Source organism: Zootoca vivipara, chromosome 1, assembly GCF_965207765.1.
Source record: "Zootoca vivipara chromosome 1, rZooViv2.hap1.1, whole genome shotgun sequence".
In the NCBI taxonomy this organism is placed as follows: domain Eukaryota; kingdom Metazoa; phylum Chordata; class Lepidosauria; order Squamata; family Lacertidae; genus Zootoca; species Zootoca vivipara.
Genome location: NC_142582.1, coordinates 54,398,353 through 54,424,974, shown reverse-complemented (window position 1 = coordinate 54,424,974; position 26,622 = coordinate 54,398,353). Strand labels below are relative to the sequence as shown.

General features: G+C 43.2%; 1 protein-coding gene across 1 annotated transcript; it reads right to left on the bottom strand.

The window, feature by feature from the left end:
- Positions 1–2,971: 2,971 nt before the first annotated feature.
- Positions 2,972–25,565, bottom strand: LOC118090200 (membrane-spanning 4-domains subfamily A member 12-like). The gene is made up of 6 exons (XM_088664607.1): positions 25,166–25,565; positions 20,936–21,055; positions 11,737–11,793; positions 9,624–9,755; positions 6,105–6,215; positions 2,972–4,953 (listed from the first exon to the last, which is right to left on the bottom strand). Exons 1-6 carry the CDS (start codon positions 25,253–25,255, stop codon positions 4,831–4,833), a joined length of 633 nt encoding a protein of 210 aa, XP_088520733.1. The 5' UTR covers positions 25,256–25,565; the 3' UTR covers positions 2,972–4,830.
- Between the last annotated feature and the right edge of the window lie 1,057 nt (positions 25,566–26,622).

The window sequence follows — 26,622 nt, the reverse complement described above, 5'->3', positions numbered from 1 at the left end:
CTTTCGAACTGCTAGGTTGGCAGGAGCTGGGACCGAGCAACGGGAGCTCACCCCATTGCAGGGATTCAAACCACCGACCTTCTGCTCAGCAAGCCCTAGACTCTGTGGTTTAACCCACAGCGCCACCTGGGTCCCTTAGAAGGTAAAAGAAGAGCAAATTATTTGAGATCACAAGGACTGAAGGAGAAACAGTCTTATAGGTACAATGAAGCAGGATATGTCCTTTTGCTCTAAGGTACATGAAAAGGGCCAGGGCAGAGACAATGTGACCCCCATGAGGAATCCCTGGCAGCCCCATATTTCTTATTTTATCCGCAGAATGGTAGGCACCCACCTTGGGAAACTTTAGCACCACCTCTGCAACTCCAGCACCGTATTTGCACCAAGTCCAAACCGTAAGGCTGTGTAGAAATGCGTCGTCAATGTTTGTTCCAAAGTGTGGCAATTCCCTTTTCTAGGGCGTTCATCGAAACCTCAAGCCAGATGGAGCACAAGATCTTCTTGCTCATCTTGGCATTCAGCTAAGCTGGGAGATGTATTTTCAATTACTATAATAGGATGCAGCACTGCCTCAGCACTAAATGATGTTAAATAGTTTTAGCAATGATAGCATTATATCCTGATCTTCTTTTAAAACCTGTCAACATATGGCCGGAGCCTCCAGCCAAATACAAGCTGAAATCGATACACAGAAAACAATTCAGTTAGGCTTTGTTTTCCCCTCCGGCCTTTTAAAGCGCAAGAACAACCAATAGGAGCACACTACAAACCTGTGTCCCTTCTTCTTTCAGGCCTGATTCTACAGCATTGCCAGGAAGACCACATCTAATTATGGGTTGAAAAATTTCCATAACAACAACAAAACACCTCCTTCCTACAAACCATATGTCCAAATACAGATAATAAACCAAACACAAATCATATAGCATGCCCCCTCGCAGGACCTTTGCTTTGCTGAGACTGGTTCAGGTGCCCAAGTATGTTTTCCTGGGTGACGGAAGGTCAGTTAACCTCTATTTAAATACTGCCTTTTCACATTTTGCATGCTGCATAACCACAGAAATTCCAATCAAACACTGTATTTGACTAGAAGGCTGAACAGAATGTTTCAATCACTAGGCAACGGGCCTGTTAAAATTTATTCGTACCATCTGGGCAATTGACATCAGGACAATAATAGACTCTGATTTCCAGAAATCTGGTCTGTGCTGAGTCCAGTTCCTTTTCCCTTAAAGTAGAGGTGGAGAACCTGCACAGATGGCCCACAGCCCAGGGTTGGCACCACTATGAGCCTTTCTGATTTGAGGCAGCCACCGCAAACAGCACTCTGGGAGGAGTGGCAGGTTTGGGTCTGGGTTCTGCGCCCAACCTCCCTGCCTCCTGCCTGCATAATCTTCTACCCGGGACAGTTTCTTCACACTTACGAATCCCTTTCTATCCTCTCTCTTTCCACTCTTCACCCTCTCAAAACATGCCTCCTCCTTCCATTCCTCTTGCAGCCTTTGTGAGATCTTGAGGAGGCCACCAAAGCCCACAAGAGAGTTCCTAGAACTCAGTAGGAAGGCTGAAATTGCGCTAGTTAAAACTGCGCAAGTTGCGAGTTAACGGTATCCCAGAAACACCAGCATCTCCAGTCACCCTCATTCCAAGCAAACCAAAACCCAAGTGTGCCCTGGCATCTGTGGAATCTCTCACCACTTGGAGATCAGGGTGCATGTAACAATATTAAGGTCCATCTCCAACAAGTTCTGGTTATCGTTTTCCTGAAAAGTGGTTCACTCAGGCTAAAGGTGCTTCATTTCCTCTCAAACCTTTTGGTCAGGTTAGAGATCATATTCGGCCATCCTCACCCAGTTTGCAAAATATACTACTCCATTCCATGTCCCAGACAGATTCCTAAAGCATTGTGCTCTCTCAGGGTCCAGAAAACTGTAAAACTGGGGGCAGGGGGGTGGGATTACTAAGAGAATCTCATCCATGCTGCATTTCACATGCTGTGTTGCCCTACATCAAGTTGTTATGTAATGTTGCCTCAGAAACTGCCTTGCTGCTTGCCTCATGCAAGTTCTTTGTGGGCTTATCCTGCTGAATTGTACAATGGCAGTTTCCTATTGCTTTAGCTTATTGGTTCAGTAGATATACATCTCTCTCTCTCTCTCTCTCTCTCTCTCTCTCTCTCTCTCACTCACTCACACACACACACACACACACACACTTGCTGTGATATTTTTTTAAAAATCAGCCTTGTTCTGTTATAGACAGGAGACAGAGTCGATACAGTGCACAGTAAGACCAGCTAAAAACTCTGTTGCTGTATTAAGCAGCTAACCTACTATTACCTCAGATTAAGCTCTTTCAGTGCATTTTTTACAACCTTTTTACTCTCCTCTGACTAGCTGCTTCAGGCAAGGTTTTATGTCTAATCAACCCTTTCAGGATTCATCTACTTTACACTACAGTTCATACTCGTCCACTTTAAAACCAGTCATTGATATTATCTACACAGTGGATGAGCACTCAGCATCACTGTGGGCAGGTGGCAGAATAAATGCCTGGGCTAAGTCTGAACGCTGAATTTTAAAATGCAGTGTTCAGATACTGAGACCTGGGTTTGGGGGCGCATAGCCAAGAAGTTAGACTCTGAAGGCATATTTGAGTGTTTTATTACTATTACACTGAGTGTTTTGTTATATTACATTCTAATAGGTGTCTTATAAGTATGGTGCTCTTTATCTTTGAATATTAATCCACTTTGAGCATTCACAGAAATAGATAATGACTATCTTGTGCCCGCCCCCTGTCCCCCAATTCATTGGAACTCCTTCTGTGAGACAGCTATCCGGCTGCAATGAAGAGAGCAACAGGATGGTGAGTTAGTTCACCATTTTGTTCTGGATGGAGTAAGAGCAAGCATCTGCAGGAGGATGGATCTTCTGTTAGGGACAACAAAGAACAGTCAAAAGACAGGTGTATGTTGTTTCAGGTAGATAATTTATTTTCATTTTAAAAAATCATACCCATGAAAAGCAAGATCAGACCTAGAAAGAGTGAATCAGCTGCAGACTCTAAAACCTAAAATTGTCTAGGACCATATAAACAGCTACAAGATTCAGACCTCGGTGAGGCCACTCAATATTAGGTATCCCTGTTTCACAGACAGGCATTAAATAGTAGAAATTCCCCATGAAAACATGCTCTGAAGAAACATTAACCAAGATGCTCAGAAGCCAGCGGAATGGATTCCGACATAGCCATTCCCAGTTCCTTATAACAACAATACAAAATATCAAAAAACACTACTTGCTACTTACACAGTATGCAGTCAATAACCCGCCCCACCCTGAACAAAACCAGCAATCACCCAGCCCAGGACTCTTGGAAACCAAGAGCACAATTGACCGGGAATCTCTCTTTCTCAAGCCTTCTTGAAATGAATGGATGCCGCAAATCTTCTGGTGCAGCTCCCATTCATTTCAATAGCGCCCAAGCTGGAGGATTTTATGTTTGACTGTGTTGCAATCTTTCATTCCATTAGGCACACTGAAGTTGCATTCAGTTCAGTGGGACTCTAAGCACATATAACAAGGTTCAGGGCTGCCACCTAAATGCCCCCATACTTGCTGCAGATCCTCTTGGGTCAAAAAGTTAATTTCTTTTAAACCAACAGGGCTCACACACACCCCTCCTAGTTACCAATGTACGGTAGGAGCAGAGATTAGTCCCACTTGCGCCTCTTGTTCCTGGGCCTGCCTCAAGTGCCATGGCTGACCTTGAAGAGTGTGAGGAAATGCTAGAGGTCTACCTTGAAAATCAATCAGTGTGGAATGTTGCCAAAAGTTTTCTGGTGTCCACTAACAATGGGCATCATGTCTTAACTCCAGGTAAGTTTCCGGCTCCAGAATGACTAATGCTAGGGGAGGAGCCAATAATCCAGAATGTATACCGTGTCTGCTTTAAGCTCATCACCCCTGCAAGCTATACAAAGAGAGTGTGAAGGATCCCTCTAGGGAACAAACGAGGAGAAAATTTCCCAGGTGTTGTTCTATGGATATTCTTAATGGATATGTATGTACACTTAACTGAAATAAATGCAGCAGTATGCGGCACTCAATAAAACTCAGCATTGTCGATGAAACTTCCTATGACCAATCAGCTTTCCAAATTGATTCCCATGAGCTGCTTTCTACAATGCACCCACACCTTGGAGGTGTAGAGGGGGACAAATGTAGAGACTGGGACCAAGGCAGTCCCATACTCTGGCTACTTCTCAGGAGGTTCAACTTTGGGAGAGAGTCTTTAAAAACCATCTGCAACCCAGTGAGCCATCCAAATCAACACCACGTACTGTTTTTCTCTTACATTTTGCACCAGGGTCACCAATGGAGCCAGCCAGAGGCAGAAAAAACGCACTCATGACTTTCCCGTGCTCCTACATGCTTCCCTTCCGCGTTCTTCTCTGGGTCTCCAGCTGACCTGGGACCGCCACCCCCCAATACTACACCATCTTCAAACACACTTTAACATGTTAATAATCCACGTTCCAAACTCATGGTGAGCTCCATAAACGGCCTATGCAAAAAAGAGGAGTCCAAATGTTACCTCCTAGTCCAAGGCAGAGCATATCAAGCCGCATGCTTCTTAGCCACAGTCTAAAGCTGAGACTGTACTGGAGAAAGAAGAGAGATGGTCCCTTTGGCCTCGCTGGCCTGGCAGCTGGAATACTGGCAGTAATTGACGGAACTCTGTCATGCAGGAAAGGGCCAGCGTTGACACCTCAAAATAGGTGCAGCTGGTGTGATTTCTCCATACAGATTCCTCCTCTTGAGTCTTCTACACAGTCTCTACTTTTAAATCGTAACTTACATCGTTGGAATTTGGCGGATGGGTTGCTGATGATTCTACAGATGCGGCCTCAGTATCTGTCCTGATGGTGTTCGGTTCAATCAATATGGCCTAGAAAACAGAAGAAATTTAAACTTGATTTAAATTATAAACTTGATTATAAATAATGTTAATAAATAATACATTTTTATTTATACCCTGCCCTTCCCAGTTTAAAAACTGGGCTCAGGATGGTTAACAGCAAATACTGTATAAACATTGATTAAAATGCGACTTAAAAACAGCATAAAATACAACATAAAATGCAGCATCAATATCAATAAAATTCTAAAATTCAGGGGTCTTTTTTTTGGGGGGGGGAGACCCAGTCAGTAGACATCAAGTGGTATTATCAAGTGGTATTATTAGCTGGTATTATCACATTTCTTATCCCTATCCAACCAAAGCTATATTCCTATCAGCTAAAATATGTACCCCAGGACGTATCTGAATGTATTAATTTCAATTTTCATCCTTTTCTCATTTTTTCCAGTCTTAAATTTAGTTCTCCACATTTCTGCATCAGTTTGTAGACACTTTTTGTTTTTTGTTTTGTTTTTTAAAAAGAAATCATTTAAATTTCTCATAATTTAAGTGCAAAGTTTTCTTAATATATGCATTTCATAATACTTTATAACATATTTTTGGAGTTGATTTTCACTAATAAATGCACTTTATGCACACTTTCCTGTAATATAATGCATTTTTGAATTTTATTTTCACTTACATATGCATTTGTAAGCATGCTTTCCCCTAATGCATGCAGTTTTAGTACTCATTACTTGGTTTGAGAACTGAATCACAAAATTTGGAGATGTGGATTTTGAAGGATATTATTTCAGAAAATGCAAATTAAGTAGTTTTGCATTAAAATGTGAACCGGTTCCCCCACTATCTGCCCAACCTAATTGGGTCATATGCATTTACAGTGGTACCTCTACTTACGAATAACTCTACTTACGAATCTTTCTACTCACGAACGGAGCTCCGTCCGCCATCTTGGATGCGGTTTAGATAGGATTTTTTCTACTTATGCATTCTACAACGCATTCCTATGGGATTCGACTTACAATTTTTTTCGACTTACGAATGTGCGTTCGGAACGCATTAAATTCGTAAATAGAGGTACCACTGTACTTATGCAGCTGATTGAAGTGTAACTAATACACTCTGGCCCCCAAACACAGATACAATTGCAATTCTGATGAGAATTATACACTTACCTCATTGGAATCAGAACGGGTTGCCTTACACCAAAAATATGCAGTGGCAGTTGCGATGCAAAATTCCACAATGGTGAATGTCAGCAATACAATGGCAATCCTATTGCCTGTCTTCTCCAAAACGGAAACAAACACAATGTTAGAAAGCTGATCACCACACTGAACTTTATCCATTTACCTTCTCTTTATCCCATGAACCTGCCTAGATTCGTACCTTTCCCCCCTCTATTCTGTGTGAATGCAGGAAGAAGTTCTTTGAAGCTGTCGACCAAATCAGCTTTGATCTGGCTGTGGCATGGGTGTCTAGCTGCTAATAGGAGATGAGACTCTGGCTGTAATCCTGGGAGTAATCCTTATTGAACACAGTGGGACTTACTTATGAGTAAACATGCATAGGATTATTATCAGGCTGCCTGTGTCCTTTTTTTTTTCTTTAGAAGTTTTATTCATGTTTGGGATTTTTACATACATTACCGTATATTATCTCCTTCCAATTTTTAAATTTCCCGTACAGTTTTTTCCTTTCCCTCCCTTCCCGCCCCCCCTACCCACATCCATTGGAAGGGTTCAGACAGTTGACCTCAGCCATGGGCATAGCGTCTTTAGTTTCCACCGAATGTCTTTTGTTCCAGTAGTTTCTATCCATTGAAGATAAGGGTTCCATCTGTTCCTTATCGTGGTGTACTTGACCTTCCACGTTGTTTCCTGTAACGTGACTGCAACAATGTCCGACTGAATAAGTTCATACAAATAACTATTCCATGCCTCTACTGTCCATTTTTCAAAGCTATTGTTGCCTTTCCCGCTAATATCATAGTTTTGAAGGTAAGCTGGTCACCTTTCTTTATAGCCATGTTTCCAAGTACTGTATACCCATTGTTATGAAATCAAAGTCTATTGAAAGCTTCACTTAAAAAAATTCATTGATAACCTTTAGAATTTTATTCCAATATTTCTTTACCTCTGGGCATTCCCAGTACATATGAGAAAACCATCCCTTGGCTTGTTTACAGTGCCAACAGTTAGAATTCATTCCTGCTACCATATTAGCTAGCTGGGCCGGGGTTCTGTACCATTTTAGAAAGAATTTTAATTCCAGCTCCCTAAATTTGCTTATTTTAATCTCATTTATTCCTTTCATTATCCTTTCGACCGTTGATTTGCTAACTTGTTCTTTCTTACTCCACATCTTTTGAATAAGTTGGTTTGTCTGTTTCTTATTTGCAATCATTCTCTTATAGATTTTGCCTATCATTCCTTGTTTCGTTTTTTCCATTTGTTTGTATAGTTCCTCTATTGGCTCTTCTGAACACATATTTCCTATCTCTTGGGCTTTAGAAATTTTATTGTATAGTCCTCCAATTTTTAACCAATATTGGTTGCCTATGTTCTCTATTACTTCCTGCAATGACTTTAAGGACTCTCCTCTATACATATCTTTAACTATATGATATCCCTTAGTGTTTAAAATTTTCCACCATTTGTGATCTTCTATTACATCATAAATGCTTTCTAAGGGTGCACTTTGAGAAATCTTTTTAACCATAAAGGTTGCCATTTCCTCCATATACCTAATGCCAATTTCCTGGGGCCTATTGCAGGTTTCAAATCTTTGGTTACATTATTTGTGAAAATTCCAAATCTTCCTGCACCATTGTTTACCTCGTCTTCAAATTTAATCCACTTTTGTTTGTTTTCAACTGTGATTTCTAGTAAAGTTTTTAATTGAACAGCTTTGTAATAATTGTAGGTGTTTGGGAGGCCTCACTCTAATTCTGATTTGTGGTTGTACACAATAAATTGTGTGGTTGTACACAAATCTCTTTTGTATCCTTGATTATTTACTTCCAAATATCCATTGTCTTATCTCACGATTCCATTGTTCCAATTGCTGTTTTCTCATTCCTAATGGGATAGCTTGGAAGAGATGGCTCAACTTAGGGACTCAGAACATTTTGGTAACCTTGACTCTAGCTGTAATACTTAGAGTTTTGTTTCTCCATCTTTTCATATCCTTTAGTATTTTATTCCATACCTTCTTATAGTTCAGTTCTGCCATTTTGTTAATATTTCTGCAGTGTTCAATGTCCAGGTATTTTATTCTTTTAGACCCCAGGCCCATTCCTGTTATGTTGTTAATTGCTTTTTCCCCGGCTAGATTCGCATTAAAATACATTATTTCTGATTTTGTTATATTTACCCCTAATCTGGAATATTCCTCAAAATCTTCTAATATTATCTTTATTTCTTTTATCCCTTCCTTAGAATTTGTTATGATTACAATAATATCATCTGCATACAAATTTATTGTCATTTCCTCTTTCCCAGTCTTATAGCTCTCTATCCTTCCACAGTTCCTTATCCTTTCCGCTAATTATTCTATGGCCATTATAAATAGGAACGGCAAAAGAAGACACCCCTGCCGAATGCATCTGCATTTTGGGAAAGGTTGGGATTATTCACCATTAACTCTCACCACTCTTGTGTCCTTAGTCCAAATGATTAAGCTTGAGAAAACACCCAGTGCTGTACTTTTATGCCAGCTCTTTAAAGCTTTTTGGCTCTCTCTGTGTAAGAGAGACAGACAGAGAGAGACAGAGAGAGAATGTGAGGTGGAAGGGAGAGAGAGAGAGAGAGAGATGTTCCCTGCACAGTCTGGCTCCAGTCTCAGCTGGAGACTTTCAAGATTCATGACTAATAAATAGCACCACAATGTCAGTCACCTTAGGTTCTCTCTTAACCAGGATCTGGAAACAAGATCTTCTGAAGCTGGTTAGCAAACCCTACTTAAGATCAGGGCCAGACCATGACCAGGGCCTGAGGTGAAGGACAAGATGGTGCCCTCCTACGACCCTCAAGCCCACTGGCCTGGGAGTCAAATCTTACTTCAACACTGGCAATGGGACAATGCCCTTCATCACACCTGTGACTAGCAAGCAAACTCAAGGGGTGAAGAGAAGGCTGTGTTCCAAACCCATCAGTACCTGCTGCCTGAGGCAACTGCCTCACTTTGACTAATGGCAGGGCCAGCTCAGATGGCATCCTGGTTGCTAGCATTTACCATGGTTCATTGTGCTGATGCACCACCTAACAACGGTAAAGGCTAGCAGGGGGAAGGTGGCAGAATGAGATTTATGTTAGAGAGAGCTGGGTGAGGGAACATGTGGGCAGCTTTTCCCCTAGTGAATTTCACATTGTACAATGCCAACACAGAAGTGGGGCAAGCATCACGACAATAATGTGGTGCCTGACAGTATGGATGTGCGGGCTGTGCAATGGTTGCTCTTTGAGACTGTGCTATCCACATCTTGACCCTCGCCTACCATTTGGGATCCTGACAGTCCCTATGCAGCTGGCATGCTGACTCTGTTGTATGCTTGGCAGCGTTTACAGTCACCTTAAGCACATTGTAAATGCTAGTCCATTTATATTAAAATATGCATGTACTAACTCCTCTGACCCCCCCCACACCCCGTTAATCTCAAAAAGTTACGTTGTTGCTGAGGTATGGAAACTTACCATAACCAGAGAATAGTGATGATTATCATCGTAATGAAATGACCCATTTTTGCTCAGGTCTACTATAAAAGTCAATATTCCAAGTAATGCAAAGATGGCACTGATGATATTCATGGCTTGGGAGCCTTTCACCTGAAAAACATAAAACACTGAATGCAGGCTATTTGGGAGGAGGGATTCTGCTAATTTAAAGTGGTAGACAACTGGAGGAGCTGCCATCCTCTTATACTGTATAGTCTTTGCTTGGGAACTCCAGTCTCTCAGTTCCAATGTCAAGTGAGACTCATGATGTGAAGCACCCAGAGAGAGTGGATCTGGCAGCCATGGAAGCTGCTTAGGCTGAAAGACACAAATGGCAGCTTTGGAGGGAGCTGAAGGCGGCATGATAGAGACATCACTGCCTGTGATATACTCTTTTTTTTGTCTCGCTGTGATCTCTGCTCAAATAGGTTTTCTGAAACACTCCTCGCCCTCAATGCATCCCTGAAGAGAGACAATAGGGGTATGAACGCCATCAGCAGCAATGCCTCTGTTGTCTGCTATTGTCTGCCTCCAGCTTTGGATCACCCAAGAATAATATATCAACTTTCCTCTGCTTGAAACTCTCACCCTCTCTGCAGCTGCTTCATCTGGGTTCCCGGAGATTCAAAACCTCACTACAAAGGCATTCTTCAAAGTTCTTCCCATAAGACTAAGGAAAACTTCAAATGCAGCCCCATCATCCTTTGCATGCTTACTCAGATATAAGCTCAGTTGAATTCAGTGAGGGTGAGTCGTGTGGCAATTCTGTGCATATTTACTTGGAGGTAAAGCATTCAGTGGGACTTACTCTCATGTAAGTGGCTATAGGACTGCAGCCCTAATCTAGTAGATCTAAGGGAACCTGCAGCCCTCCAGTTGTTACTGGACTCCAGTTCCCATCAGACCCAGCCAACATGGCCAGTGGTGATGGATAATGGGAGTTGTAGTCCAACAGCAGCTGGAGGGCCATTCCCAATTTTCCATTCCTGACCTAAAGCTTTGTATTTACAATAATTCACAGGAATGGACTGAAAGGGCCTTGGAAGGACATGCCAGAAAGCAGAACAGTGCTTCTTGCTCTTGCAGGAAACATTATATGGAGAAGCTGTAAGGAAGATGACTAAATACTGGGCCACAGGAGAGGGGACATTGTTATCCTCCACACCCTCCTCCTCCAAGTGGCACAGTACAAGCCTCTCACTCTGTCCAATTTGTGGCTAGTCCATCTGGAATATATGGCAACTCAAAAAGGAGTGCAGTAATGCCACCAGAAGTAGCCCCATTCCTGCCCTGCCGTTTCATAAATACGGTATCTACCACAGTATCCTTTGCACATATCGCATAGCTCTTGCTAGCCGTACTCCCCATTATAAAACCAAGCTTCAGCAAGGCGGCTGCATCATCTACCCTCAGACCTGGGTATATGTCCCTTTGTGGTGTACTGAGCCTTTCAATGCTGTGCAAAAACTCTCTATATAAAGCAGAGACTTCCCCTGAAATAGGACCACATATATTTCATGAAAGCCAGGTGTACCAAACCTATGGCCCCCAATATGCTTTTGGACTCTATATCCCATCAGCATCAGCCAACCTTGCTAATAGCCAAGCACGATGGGAGTTGTAGTTCAACAGTATCTGGAGGGCAGAAGTTCCACTTCCCTGATGTCATCTATCAGGGCTGAAATCAGGCTTTGAATGGGACTTTCTTTAACCTCAGAATCCACTTTCACTTCAGATTATTGTTACAAAGTCTCCACTATTTCTTCATTGCATTTATATTCTATATTTCCTCCAGGAAGCTCAAGTAGCACATATGGTTCTCTCCCCCACCCCTCCCACAACCTGTCCTCACAGCAACCCTATGAAGTAAGTAAGGCTGAGAAATAGTGACCAGCACAAATTCTCCTCCTGAGCTTCATGGCTGAATAAGGATTTGAACCAGAATCTCCTCAGTTCTAGTCCAATGTTCTTTAACCACTACACCACAACACACTGTTGCTCAGTTGATCCCCGGAACCTGCCAAACCTTAGCTGTTCATCTGAGGTGAGCAGAGTTAGACTACAGTTAAAAGAACGGCTGACTTCAACTCACTGCACACTCTGTAGGGCTCTTCTCAGCACCAATTGAGAGGCATCCGGAGACAATGAACTGTTCGGGAGGAAGGAAACAAGTGTGTAATTGATAGTCATGTTAAAGGCAGTCACCCTTCCCACAATCACTGGACCCACCTTAGAAGGCTCTGATAGAAATCGAGAGGAAGATTGATACCATCCTTGCTGGCTTTTCATTTATTTTTAAGGATGGTTTGTTAAAGGAAGAAAAGCCTATTATAGCCTGTTAATCACATGTAACTAGGTTGCCCCATCATCTGGCCAGGTCAGATTTCCCACATGTAAAAGATCTCTACTGTCTGGGACAGCTCATCTTCTTACAACTCACTTAACATCCCAGTCGTCTACTTCAATGTTCCATTCTGGGCCTCAAAACTAAGACTATTTCTGTACTTTCTCTTGGCAGGCACCTCATACCTCCAAAAGGAAGTTGGAGACGCAAGATGAATGAGGCCTGACACCTCTGCCCTGCTCTGAGCCTAGGCAGAGCCAACCCCAGAATAATGGTTGATCAAGTGATCGCTGAAGTGACTGGGGTGATGTGGAGCCATGCTAAGGATTCTCTGCTTCGGAGCCACAGAAAGAGTGTAGTGCATTTGATGTCGTTGATTTTAGAGCTGAGATGAAACTTTTGGTTTTGTGAGTGTCAAAAATAAAAGAAGGTAAAATAAAAAGAAAGAAAGACAAAAAAGAGCCTCCTATTTTTGCAGTGTTGAACACTTGTGAACATATCTGACATTGACTTTAGCCCTCTTCAAGTGGTTTATGTTTGAGTTAAGTGACCACAAAAAGGGGGAGCTGTGGGGACAAGCATGCTAGCCCACCCCTGTTGCCTTCCCCTCTGCAAGTTGGGTGGTGGTGGTGGTGGTGGTAAACGTATGAACTGAAGAGCCTGCCATTTGGATCTGTTAGGATTCCGTTTCACACACAGGAAGACTCCGTGAGTACAGGAGGCCCCTCACTTTGTACATTCACCTTACAAGTCATGGAAGGTGATGGGAACAGCACCAGCGGTGTGGAATTAGTGCCCTATGCACACCCATCATGAGTTTACCTAACATACAGAATATTCAAAGAGGGCTCTTGTCTCATTGCTGGTCTTCTCTGAGCCATTTCCCTTTTCATCCTTTGCCCTCACAGTCTTCTTTAGCCTCTTTCCCCCACGCTGCCGTTTATTCCAATGGTGAACCATTTTATTTTGTCAATGGTTACACAAAGAAGGGGTGCGAATCTTAGGCGATGATGTCAAGGAAGCTTGAAAACAACAGAACCCACTGATCACCTCAGACAAAGTGGCTGAGGACTGTGAGGGCAGAAAGTATCAAAACAATCTGATTACTCAGTGAGACAAGTATCCTTAGCAGTCCTTTGTCTGGCTGTGTTAATTTCAAGGTGAATGTTTGCCGGAGCCCTAATCAGGGCAGGAGTGAGGAACAGATGCATCTTGGGGAAGAGGTTTTGCAGAAACAACTTAAGGGTGATTTCATACGCGAGGCTTAAATAATCTTTGAACCTCTCCATTGCTCAGCCATGGCCAATTTTAATCAGGCTATGCCAGCACTTTCAGACTGCTCCTAGGGTGCCAGCGCATAGGCCGGCAATGCAGAAGCCTAGCATTTTAATTCTCCACAATGCCCCAGAGTAACATGATATCAGGGGCATGGCAGGCAATTTATCATGGGGGCTTGAAGCTGCCCATTGCCACCAGCAGGTAAGCCTGAAGCCAAGGACACCCTGTAAGAGGAGGAGGGGCACCAGAAAAGCCCTCTGCCAAGGGCCCCCTCAGATTTGGAGATGGCTCTGTTAGAAAGCAGAACCGGGGCTTTTACAATATAAGTGTGCCTTCTGCGCCCCTTAGGTTTCCCATTCGCATCCCATCGCAATTTAAAGCAAGGATCACTTTAAGCCTCACACACAAAAAGGTAAAAGACAACACAGAAGGACACCAATAGACAGCGAAGGAAAATCGAGCTATAGAGTGAGACTGCCCAAGGCAAGTACCGGTAAGTTGTATGAAGTGGATGGAGAATGGAAGATGTGAACAGACTGCAATGTGAAAAATGAGATGTTGATGGAACTTCTCAGAAAAGACAGCCACAGGTTAACAGTAGGAGTGAACATTGGCAGTGCACCCCACCCTAACCTCACCCATTGCTAGGCAGCCATTTCCCCATGCATTTGCCCTAAAGTAAGGTCAGGATGCACCCACTATTTTCTGTATGATCTGCTATAGAAAGTAACTTGCAAAAGCGGCATTTTCAGATCACATTTCATGAACTGCATTTGTTTAGCACTCCACACTTCCTTCCTTCCTTCCTTCCTTCCTTCCTTCCTTCCTTCCTTCCTTTCCTTCCTTCCTTCCTTTCCTTCCTTCCTTTCTTTTTTTAAAAAAGTGTAAACATGTGGGTTTCATTACAGAAGCAAAGACTTTTCCACTTATCTGGCCAGAATTCTCATGCTATTTCTTCCCTTTCCACTAGCCCACCCTCACCCTGATCCTAGTTGCTGGTGTATTTTTAGTTTCCTTGCACTGCAAAGTTTGTGTCCACTGCATCTATGCAACTTCTACCAGAGACACCTTAGCAACCCATCTGCTCCTCAAACTGGTTCCTTCCCAATTCTTCCTTGAAATTGCAAGAGTGCAATATTGTGCAGTCTGTCATTAATAAGGAACAATAGTTTAGGCTCACAACTCCAGGAGGAGGAGGCGGCACATGTGTACAGGAGTATAGGGAGAGAGGGAGAAATTTGATTCAGTATGTATTTAAAGCTGAACATATCAAATTCATACCCTATCCTTCAAAATTCTCACATCAGAATTTTACAGTGCTGTTCTCCACCCCAAAAATGCTTCCAAGAACACATATATTAGGGATAAGAATGGAGGTATTGTTGAAAAAGAACACACAAAAATGCATTATATCAGGAGGGGGGAATTGCTTGACAAAAATGTGTACATTATTCAAAAGTGCATATAAAAATGTGTTTAATGGGAGAAATTGGCACTAAAACACTGGTGAATTTTCAAGAGGATTTTGAAAATTATTACTGCAAAAAGCAGACAACTGAGTTCAAAATTAGAAAAATGAGAAAACGAGAGAACCAAAATTGACATCCCTTCCATCCCTATATGGGAAATGTGTACTGAAGCAATACAAGATAAAAATGAACCAGAGATGATAAGGGCTTAACTAAACATTACAGGGAATGCATCCTGGCAGACCAATATCTGCCCCCTTCATCTCCTTGATAATGTCACTGTGATTAGTATTTCCCCACTGCAGTTAACTGGCAGCTACCGAGGATGGGGAAATAAATGCTTGACAGCATGATGTCATTTCACATGTTGATCTGACATGTTTATTTGACATTAATGGTGACATGCATATGGCATGGCAGGGCAGGGCGAGTCATGTAAGCTGGCAGCAGCTATGTGTCCTATTAACATCTGATTAAGCCCTGAAAGTGGTAAATATATCAGAAGAACAAAATTCTCTCTATATTCGAATACTGGATATTCAATATATTGAATTTCCCTAAACCTTGTCAAATGATTTAGAGCATAGAATTTATGCATGTTAAGGAAATAGCAGGGGAGTCCACAAAGATCTCAAAAAGCATTTGCTATCCCTGATCCTAAACCCCTTTTTCCCATGAATTAAGTCCAATGGAACTTCTTAACAAGTAAGGCTGCGCAATAAGCAAATGGTTAAGTAAGAATTCTTGCTGTCGTTCCTCTTCCATTAGAGGGTGGCAAGCTGGCAGAGAGGAGGAAGATCCACAAAGAGGCAGGGCCACATGGTTGCACTTTTCTGGCTTGGTTGCACGGTGACATCGTAAGAACGACCACAGAGAAGCCATACTGCATATCAGCTTGGGCAGATGGTAACCCAACATGGATCCTGATTAAAGTATGTGTTTGCTGTCTGCATGCAAGTTAAAACAGGCTCTGGGTAATCATGTGCTGTCCTTCTTCAAAGTTCCTTCTCCCATGCAGCAAGAGGAGGTGTTGAGAAGCCACAGAGAACTCTTGTATTTTAAAACACCTATTATGATGTTTCACTGGGAATAGACAGGGCCAGAAGGCCGGCTTGGATAAGTGCTTGGAAGGAATGAACTAATTCAGATGAACTAATTCACTGAATTGAAAAAAATCTCTGAATTACATTGGAAAGAAGCTGTTATAATTACTGGGTGAACACTGTGGAACTCTGGGCAATTTCTAATTCGATAAAATTTCAATTCTTAACTCTGTTTGTTTGTGGCCAATGCATTTACCATTTTTACCTATCTGAAAAGTGATGCTCCTATTTAAGCTTAAAGAACACAGTTCTTGGGGGTTATAAGTAAAGCAAATTTTGAAATTACACAGTGTGTGCTTTCTTAGACTTATTGAGTATATTTTACATTTAAGCAGAGCAGCTTGTAGAACTCTGAAGGCTGGGGGGAAATGCCAAGGATGATGTGAACAAAATATGAATTGAAGGGATCTAGTCCAACCCCCTGAAATGCAGGAATCTCAACTTGAACTGTACTGTACTTGATTCCTTTTGGGAGGGGTGCAATGCATCTAATTCCTTATTAAAATGAACTTTCCAAGTACTGGCTAGGACTCACGTTATTCACAGAGCACTGCTGAAAACACCTTCCTGAGGGGCTAGCTCTACTATCAGGCAGAGTGGAGTCATTGCCTCAGGAGTAGAGCCCCTGAGCCCCTCAGCTAAATTTGCCGCAGGCCTGTCAATATACCCCCTGAACTAGCCTGCTGCTCTCAGGTGCACGGTGCTATCACATTGACAGCATTGAAGTAAGGTTTAACTGCCAATCTAGTCAGCATCAGTACAGTGGTACCTCGGTTTATGAACACAATTGGTTCCGGAAGTCTGTTCATAAACTGAAGCGTTCATAAACTGAAGCGAACTTTCCCATTGAAAGTAATGGAAAGTGGATTAATCCGTTCCAGACGGGTCCGTGGAGTACTTAAACTGAAGCGTTCATAAACTGAAACATGGGTGTAATTGGTTCCGGAAGTCTGTTCATAAACTGAAGCGTTCATAAACTGAAGTGAACTTTCCCATTAAAAGTAATGGAAAGTGAATTAATCCGTTCCGGATGGGTCTGCGGTGTTCATAAACCGAAAATTCATAAACCGAGGTGTTCATAAACCGAGGTTCCACTGTACATAGAATGGGTGGAGACGCCATCTTGTGTTTTGTCTCAGACAGGGAAAAGTTTGGGGCTGGCCCTGCCTTCCCCAGCATCAAAGTCTGCATACCATAAGCAGAAGGGTCTTCCAATCTAACTGCTGATGTTCTGCCATGTCACTCTGAAAATGGCAGCTCTGCCCAGCCAGTGAACTGCACCCTTCAACCCAACAAGATTAGGTGAACAGAGAATCCAGTAAGACCAGTTTTGGCACTAGGTGGCACTGGATTTAGTTGTGGCTGGGTGAAGTCTGCAGTTGCTGCTCTGGTCTTGTTGGAGAGAGACAGGAAAGCTCTTGTCTAGCTCGCTGGACTCTGTCTCCTCTAACCCAGTGATTTGTAAACAGCCTCCTAACTTGTCTGCTCCTTCCCTCCTAGCAATAGCCTTTTAGTTAGACCCAATGCCAGCATTAGCAACTCCTTGCATGCTGAGTAAAGGTGGCCAGGAGTCAGAGAAGGTGGGGAGGGGGGAGAAGGTGAAAGGGTCAGAGGCATAGCTGCCAAGTTTTCCCTTTTCTCGCGAGGAAGCCTATTCAGCATAAGGGAAAATCCCTGTAAAAAAGGGATAACTTGGCAGCTATGGTCAGAGGAGGTGTTGAAGAAAATTTAAAAGGGATATACAAGGCAATCCTTGTTACCAGTATATAAACCAGGAATAAAAGGGGAATACATAGGAGAGAGAAACTGTTCTGGGAATGAGAAGTGGTTGTAAAAGGACCAGGAAGAATGGATGACAGAAATTGGAAATTGTGGGATATGGTACTAGTGTGAAAGGAGAATGGGAAAAGAAATTACAGGAGATTTTTTTAAAAACACACACACACACAACACATTTAGAGAGGTATGTGGGGATGAGGAGAGAAAAATATAAAAGAAAAAGCCTTCTTAATGGATCAGAGAGGCTGTCACAAATAGCTCCAGAGCAAAGGTCTGTACTTGAGGAAGGCTTAGGTATGGAACCCTTGCCATTAGGAAAATGCTGGAGCAAATAATGTAGGAATGTCCAAAGATGGATTAGATATTAGTAGGAAATGATGTCAGTAATTGCCAGCTGATTATGCCAAACTCTTCCTCCATTTGCCACCATTTTGTGACTGTTGGGGCTCAGTAATATGAGCCTTGAGAGCAGAAAAGGTGAGAACCTCTTGCTGTAGGCCTTCCATGACATGAAACCATGGTTCTGGACCGGCTCCTTAATGCTAGCTGGAAGGCCTCCACGGGTCTAATGAACTTTTAGCCTGTCAATGGACTTTTAAAAAATCCATTATCCAGAGACAAAGATTGCTTTTTTATGCCTCCCAAGTCTTAGGGTCACTCCTTCAAAAAGAATGAATTCACTATCTAATACCAAAGTTAGTTTGGTTGCCTCAGGAGATGGAAAATAGGTGGCAAATGTACAGACATTCACTGGGATGTTTATGTAATCACAATTCCAACCATAACACAACCACCACCTCATTTTGGTTTGGTTTTTCAAGGTTTATGTATGTGAAATACTTGCTAATCTTTTACAAAGCTTTGGAGGTGACATTTTGTCAAAAGATAACCAGGTGCTTGCTTCTGCCATAGACAGAAAGAGGTTTTTTTAAAAAAAAAACCTTAGGGTTGAAGGCACATTTTATCCTTTCTGTAAAAAAAGAACTAGTTGTGAGACTTGGAAACATTTTATATGACTGTGTGTTTTCACTTTATTTCAGTTACTGAAAAACTGAAATTACTGTTGTTTTTTCAGCATGAACTGCAACAGCTACGTTTAATAGGCTATATCTTTCTGCAGTCTTACATTCCCAAAGCCCTTTTACATGTTCCATGTTGTTGGAAGAGAAGACTATGAGTTGATGTTGCAGTCACGTAGTGTGGACAGGCACTACGTTATCTAAGATAATGTAGCCACCCTTTGGTACAACAATCTGGGCTGTTAAACGTTAATTTAGACTGCTGCAGTGGAAATTATACCTGGCTATTACCTGGTGATTTATTCTATGCTCCAGGCCCCAACCCCTGGAATCTTGCACCACTTGGAGATTGAGGTGGCATGTAACAATATCCTAAAAAAATAAATACCCTCAAATAAGGCCAAACCCCAAATAAGACTAGCGTGGCTCTCAGACCTGAATCCCTGAACCTATTTACAGAAGGTGCTTGTAATTACCAATCTTTTGGACTGGAACATAAGGAAATGAGGGCAAGGGTGTCCCTCTCTCTAAGGCTGCCACCCACAGTAGCTATATAACATTTGATAGATCTCCTGCAGATCTTCTTTTGAGTAGTTCAATATTCATAATTTCAAATTATGACTCAGGAAAACTACACACGTTACACAACAGTGTGTAAAGAAGCCCTGCTCAGTGTTTGTTTGTTTGTTTGTTTGTTTTAATGAAAAGTTGCCTCAGGAGGCTGCGATTTTGAGGGGAGTAGCAAAGGTGGTGCTATGCTTAACTCTTCCCTTGCTGGCTAATTTTCTGTTGCAACATTGCTCCTTCCAAAGCTGCTTTCTCCCTATTCCCCTAGGGAAGAAAAATCCCATTTTGATGTCTGGAAACCGAGGGTAGCGCATCCTGTTTCGCTGTTTGAGAAGAAATGGGGAATGCCACCCTGCCCGTGCCCCACTGCCCCTGCAGTGGCAGTGTGAAGCAGCAGCAGCGGCAACAGTAGGTTCCAGCAAGACCTTGCCAAAATCTCTCAAGATCTTGCTGGAAATCAGCGCTGAGTCCAGCACCACTTCTCCACCTGTAGTGGAGGCAGCAGGGCAGGTGCAGAAGGCACTAGCTTGAACCCTTCCACCACCTGAAGCAGCTTCTTCTCTGCCTAATGGTAGCCCTGCTGGAAACCTGTGAGGGCAGGTGATTTTGTACACACACACACACACACACACACACACACACACACACACACACAGCTTAGCATCCTTTCCCCCCTGCCACTTTTCCACTTGAAATTTAAGCCTTCCAAGAGTGCTTTTCATTTCATTTTAGTCAGAAATTAATTAAACCCAGGTAGTTTGCACCTAAGGGTTCGTGCATTTCTGTGTAATTCTGCATGGAGACCCAAAGGAGACATCTTTGGGTGACAAGATGTAAAACAGACTTTGCAGCAGAAAGGGCATTGTGTCTTTAGAGTTTTTGACACATTTGATTAAGTTTTGCACAGATTTTGTGTGGAAAGTGTGTGTGGGGGGGAGAGAAACCACACACATTCTAGACAGTGTCTGATTTCTCTAACATGAAATTTCTCAGAAGTAAATACTAAATTTATCCCTAGGAATTTAGTCCAAGGATCTCAGCACAACACAAACTTTACATATACAATCATTTATGTATTTTGCTCTCTAGAATGAGGAAGAGAGCATCTGAAAAGGTTTGATTTTCATTTTTGATTTTTTAAATGTAAATTGGCATCTCCCCAAAATGAAAACGTTTTCATTTTTAGTTGCACTACACTAACAATACAGTATAACGAAAAGAGAAGAATTCTGGACACTTCAAAACAAAACTGAAGAGGGAGGGAAGGAAGTCCAAATTTATAACATATTTTTTGAACATAAAGGACAATGTTAGGCAAAACACTTAACGAGTTTCAAAATGGATTACACACTTTTGAAAGATGAAAAACATCGTCTCTGTTGTCATTATAAACCAAGAGAGGATCTGATGGCTTCACTCCACAGCATTGCCTGAAATCTCCATTGGGGCTGCAATCCTACACCCACTTACCTGGTAGTAAGCTCCACTGAACTCAATGGAATTTACTTCCGAGTAGACAAGTCTAGGATTGTGCTGCAAATCACTGTAGTCCAGGAGTTTTCTGATGGCTCTGCAAACTTCTCCTTCAACAACTGATGCCCCTTCCAGGCTGTTACTATCTCTTTCTCACACTTGGCATGCCAACTCTCTTTCCAGTTTTTCCTTCCTCACTCTTCCACCTCGCTCCCCATCTTCCCAGGGGGGCTTGTCCAGTCCCATGTGTGATACTCACGGATGCTCCTCCCAAGAAGGGGATCTCTCCAGACACAAAGTATGAGGTATATACACTGGTCAAGGTGCTGAGAATGATCCCAAAGCTAATGTGTATGAAGCCAGTCATGATCTGGATGGTCTGTGGGAACAATCAGGGGAATAATACTTGGCACTTGATGGTCTAAATTAACATTCACACACACACACACACACACACACACACACACACACCCTTAATGATTACACCAACTTCGAAGGACTGATGCCAGAGAATCTACTGAGTTGATCTTTTTAATGGTAAGATCACTATTCCTTATGTTCTAGGTAGGACATCTTTCTGCTGAGAAAGTGCTTTCACGATTTTCATCTATTTCATTTGACTTTGTGTATCAGACAATCTTTATGTTCTCAGCACTTCCCGACTGTTCACCAGTATAGTTAATGTCATCTGGTAACTAAATGAAAGCTGACATTTACAAAATCTGCTCTAATTAACACTTCTGTATTGTTGGCAGAGGAGGAGGACATCCCACTAAAATCTACTCCAAACCAGGCTGAGCTGATCCAGGTGCACCTATGAGCAAGTAAGAGAAAGTGAGATTTGGAGGAGGGGGTTTGTGACCATTGCAAATTCTGGTCTTTTGGTTAACTCAGAATCAGCCAGATTATGGGAGATCGCAGAGGATGTATGCAGAATGTATTCAAATAAGCTGGATTCAGGTCACCAGCCATTTATGATAGGGCCACATCTATCTATCTGCACACATCCTGGTTTTACCACCTGCCTGGCACAGCAAAAATGGGAGGTGGGAGATACCTAGCAGGCTACAACTTATGACTGATGTTTAGCTGGGTCATAAATTACACAAGGCTATTCTAAACGAGGCAGTGGAGAATATCAAGTGAAATGTGTTCTTCTGCCCTGGCCTGTACACAGGGGACCATGTTTATCTGGTTTGCCACTGCTCTGGATTTTGTGAGGCATGTGTAAAAGGACTCTGTTAAATCCAGTTTTCAACTCAAATTGCTGTTGGTTGTACAAATATTAACAGTTTGGGCAAGAACAAACCGCCACCATGTTACAGCCAAAGAAACCGCAGCCATAGTGTAACATAAGCCTCTTGCATTTTGGTCAGCTGGAGAGACACTGATTAGGGCTCATAATACGTGGAAGATGCTTCTATTTGGAGCCTGTTTAAAGGCAGAAGAAGCCTGTGCCTGTCTGCCTTTTGGGATTTAGTCTGTTTTAGGACCATTCTTCTGTCCTGGCATTGGGTGACAAGCAGCTGAAGGGAAAGGGCCAGGAAAACGTAGACAAGTGCAAGGAGGAAAAGAAGGTAGCAGCTGTCAGAAGGTAATTGACAACATTACACGTTGGGGCTGAGTTGGTCAAAGTGGATCCCTCTAGATGTTGACGGATTACAACTGGCATCAGCCCTAGCCAGCTGTGACCAAAGATCAGGGATGATAGGAATCATAGTCCACAATATATGGAGGGAACCACTTTGGCTACCTTTGGGGAAGGTGCACATGAGAATAGTGTTTGTAGGGGTGGAGGGACAATATTTCTTCTGCTAGGTTTCCTCACAGTAACAAGTAAGAAACAACAACGGTGTGAGCATTAGGAAAGGAGCCACTAGGTGACAAGTCTGACACCTTCAGAGTTGCTAAATCACTTTTTCAAAGTTAAAGGACTCTGTTGAACTATACTGATGCATCTGGTGAAAATGGTAGGTGTATGTGAAATTACAGGCCAGGCCACATCTTCACTGCTGGTGAATTAGGTCCCACTTGGTGGAGCATCAGTTTTACTGGCTCAAAACCAAGTAGAATTTGCCATCCACAGGAGATTACCACTTGCATCTACTCCACACACAGTAGAATTGACTGGGACAACCCGACCAAGGTTTCTGAATTTACAAATAACCTGATATTTACTAGCCCCCATTTCTTCCTTTTTTAATGTCTGTCTGTCTGTCTGTCTGTCTGCCTGCCTGCTGCGGGGGAATTGTGTGCCTCTCATTTTTATCTGAACATAATCTTCATCTCCGTGCATTTGTGCTCCCATGAATTGTGCAGATTGTGAGGCTTGGTAAGAGAAAACAAGGCACACAGTATGAATTGCATTTGTGCCAACAGATGGGCAGGAAGAGTAGGGCTGCAATCGCATGCCCACTTTCCTGGGAATAAACCCCATTGAATACAGTGGGACTTACTTCTTAGTAGGCATGTGTAGGATTGCACTGTAAATGTTCTTTTCAGCATGGTGCAGCCTAGCACAGCAGTGTGCTGACATCAATTCCTCTGACAGGCTATTTTTGTGGTGACCCAAAGCACTCTTATAGCATATCTGTTGCCTCACAAGCCCACACGCTCTGGTTGGGAGCTGGGCTGTGTTCATAAAGGGAGTCGGTGTTGCTGGTCTGGGAAATCCCAGCACAGCAGCATACCTATTTTTAGAAGGTAGGGAAAAGTCTGTTTCCATGCTTTCATAATTCACTGTAGCATTAATGCATCGAATCAGCCATGAGATTTCCCTTTGTAAATGTAGTCTGTGCTGGACTCTCATTTATTCTGAACCTGTGGCAGGACCAGTACACATGAGTGTGTAGTAGACACAGCAGTTACTTTCTATGCAGATTCCAACTGATATGGCCGTGTGCTTAAGCTATTGTCTTAAAGGCAGCCCCATGCATTTTGTCTTCTTACAATTGCAGAATAAGAAACCTTTTTCACATGCATAAAGAGAGTGGCATGGAATCTGGGCTTGATAAAGACATTGTACTGAGCAGGTCCACTCAGTAATGTGGCCCTAAAGCCTTCTCTTTCCCCAAAGTGTTGCCCTCTGTCTTGCTATCTCCCATCATCGGTCTGTAAAGAGGCAGGAGAGTAAAGAGGGGAGAAGCCTGTTGTGGGGAGGGTGTGCTGCTGCGCCTTATTATCTGCAAACCATTGCAAGAGTGTTCTGACTCTGCCCTTAACATTCAGAACAAGGCAAGCTTGAAAACCCCACTCTGCCTCCAGGATCAGTGCCAAGACTTGTTTTGAGTCACCACTCACCAAGACTCAGCCATGGAACCCATTTTAAAAGCTAGTTCTGAGCTCTGGCAGGAGTATGTGGATTAATAGTGAGGAGAAGGCCTCTGGGCATGTGCAAAGTATTCACACCTACACACACACACACCATATCGGGAATTAGTGTTCAGGGCCGCAGGTGAGGTTTGTAAGCAGTCCAATTTCCCGCATCAGACTGATGCAGGGATAGGCGCCCATGCCCCCACTTCCCCAATGTTGATGGACTCCAGCTGCCATCTGAACCAGCCAATGGTCAGCGATGAAAGGAGCTGTAGTCTAACAAGACCTGTAGGACCACAGGTTCCCTGCTCATGGTCGGTCTAGTCCAGTACTGTATTCTGTTTCCAATTGCATTCAGCCCTTTGTCAGCCCATTGTGTCTGGAAAACTCAGAAGCAGGGCATAAAAGCAATGGCCCTCCCTTGTCTGTCCCCAACACCAGGCATTACGGGGTATACTGCCTTTGAACATGAAGGCTCCATTTAGTTGCTGTAGGCTAACAGTGATGGGCACAGCAATTCTCTCTCGCAAATAGTGGTGCTAGGATTCGATCATGTTCCGCTGCCTATTTCTGCCTTTTGTGCTGTGTTGCTAGAGCGATGCTGCTCACTTCCTTCATGTACCGAGGCACGAATGCTCATCTGTCGCCTCCCCTAAAATTGATGCTGAAGTCTGCAAGCCCGTAGCACGCACCAGGGCACCGGGCATTTTAGAGGTAGCGACCAGCAGGGTCTTTTCCCACTCTCCTTTCTGGCTGCAGATTTAGTTACTGCTCCTTGGGAATATTTAGCATATGAATACACACACACACACATACATATATATATACACACACAAAACCACGAGCTGCTCTCAAAAAGCTATTCCCTTTCATCTGAGAGGCATAATAAATCCCCAGGTTAGTTTAAGGGACCATAATGATTAGCTGTCCTGATGTTTCTCCCCCGTCCCCCGTCCTGCTTCTCTCTCTTTCTCTCACACATGCTTAATTCAGAAACAGGAGAGATCTAGAATAACACTGCCCCCTAAGTTAGGAGATCGGATGCCATTTCAGGGAAATCCACCCCAGTCCTCTCCATCCATCCATCCTCCTCCTCCTCCTCTTCCTCCCTCCCCCCCAATATTCCAGCTCACCTCCCTCCCCAAAGTGCCTCCCCCAACGTTCTGTCACTCACCCCCAGCACTCGATTCTTCCCTTTGGGAATGGTTTCCACTGTGTACATCACAGTCCTTCTCCCCAGCCGGAAGGTCCCCATTCCCTGCATGGGGAACTAGCTGGCGCGTTTGCTCCCAAGCCTACTCGGTCCCTAGCAACTGAACACTCAGCTGCCCCACGCAGGCTGAGCATGGATGGCAGCTCGCTTGGCCTGGCTGTGCTCAGCTCCAGCACTCTCTCTTCTAGGGAAAGGAGAAAGAGTGGTCTTATTGGCTTCTGTCAGTGGTGATGTCACACACAGTCGGATATGCTGCAGAAAAGGCAGAACGGGGTGGTGGTGATGGGGGATTCATTCCCTCTTCCTGCTGCTGCTCATAGGTAAATCCTGCTTCTGCCAGAACTGCTTCCTCAGCAAGCACAAAGGCAAAACCAGGGTGTGTGTGTGTGTTTTGCATGATGCTACCAAATTCCAGGGAAATAAATGCTTAGTTTGGAAACACTGATGAAAATCCCTGTGACGGGAGTTTGCTGCAAAAAGAGATGGAAAACTGTGAACATGAGGTACCAAGGAAGTGGTCAGAAAACCCTCCTGCACCAAAGGAAAAGATTCTTGGATCTTCTCCATGGCGATGCAAAATCCACCTTGAAATGTCGCTTTTGTTTTATTCATTTGCCACATTACATTTTATATAATGCTTATACATTTGTATCTTTTCCTCCCAGAAACTTAAGGCCATGTACATTGTCTTCCTCACCCCCGTTTTATCCTCACAAAACTCTGTGAGGTGGCGACTGGTCCAGATTCATCCAGTGAGCTTCATGGCTGATGAGTGTTTTGGACCCGGCTCTCTGTAATCTTTGCCTTGCAACACTAGACCGTGCTGGTGCATCTCACCTAAATATGAGATAGAAGGTGCAATCCTATAAACGTCTACCCAAAAGTAAGTCCTGCTGATTTCAGTGGGACTTGGTTCCAAGTAAATGTGTGTAGGATTAAAGCCTGAGTTGTCTCTTTCAAAGTCATTGTAGCTTCAGACTCGGTCCTGCCTTGCCCCAAGTTTGTGTCTTTGTTTGTCTTGCCAAATGAGATCTGCAGAGTATCTCATTTCTGCTTGTGGCATCTTGTGGCCTGGATTCCATTTGCTGAGGTTGTGTGGATCTAATCAGCCTTTGGGTGCTGCAGGGAGTTCCAAGAACTACCATATTTCATTCTAAAGCCAACCAGGGATCCCCCCTTCCCTCTGGCAATGTGCCAGAGGTATTAACTTGTGGTAAGTAGATACAACTCCTCCACCTGATTAGGAATAGGACAGATTAAGGCATTAATTTGGAAAGAATCAAGTGAACATTTCTTCTGACCTTAATTCCTCTTTTAGGGTGTGTTTATACAAACAAAAAGCCACATTATTTTAGCCTCATACTTTTTTGAACTAAAACCCATGTAGCTTAAGATCAGGCTTCCTCAAACTCGGCTCT

What these genes read in the sequence shown, in the direction of transcription:
- LOC118090200 (XM_088664607.1), bottom strand. Translation starts at nt 25,255, where the DNA reads ATGCAGGGAATGGGGACCTTCCGGCTGGGGAGAAGGACTGTGATGTAC. An exon ending in AGAGCCCTACAGAGTGTGCA is followed by an intron (nt 9,756 to 11,736) that starts GTGAGTTGAAGT and finishes TATGTTTTTCAG; the next exon opens with GTGAAAGGCTCCCAAGCCAT. An exon ending in CCCGTTCTGATTCCAATGAG is followed by an intron (nt 4,954 to 6,104) that starts GTAAGTGTATAA and finishes TCTGTTTTCTAG; the next exon opens with GCCATATTGATTGAACCGAA.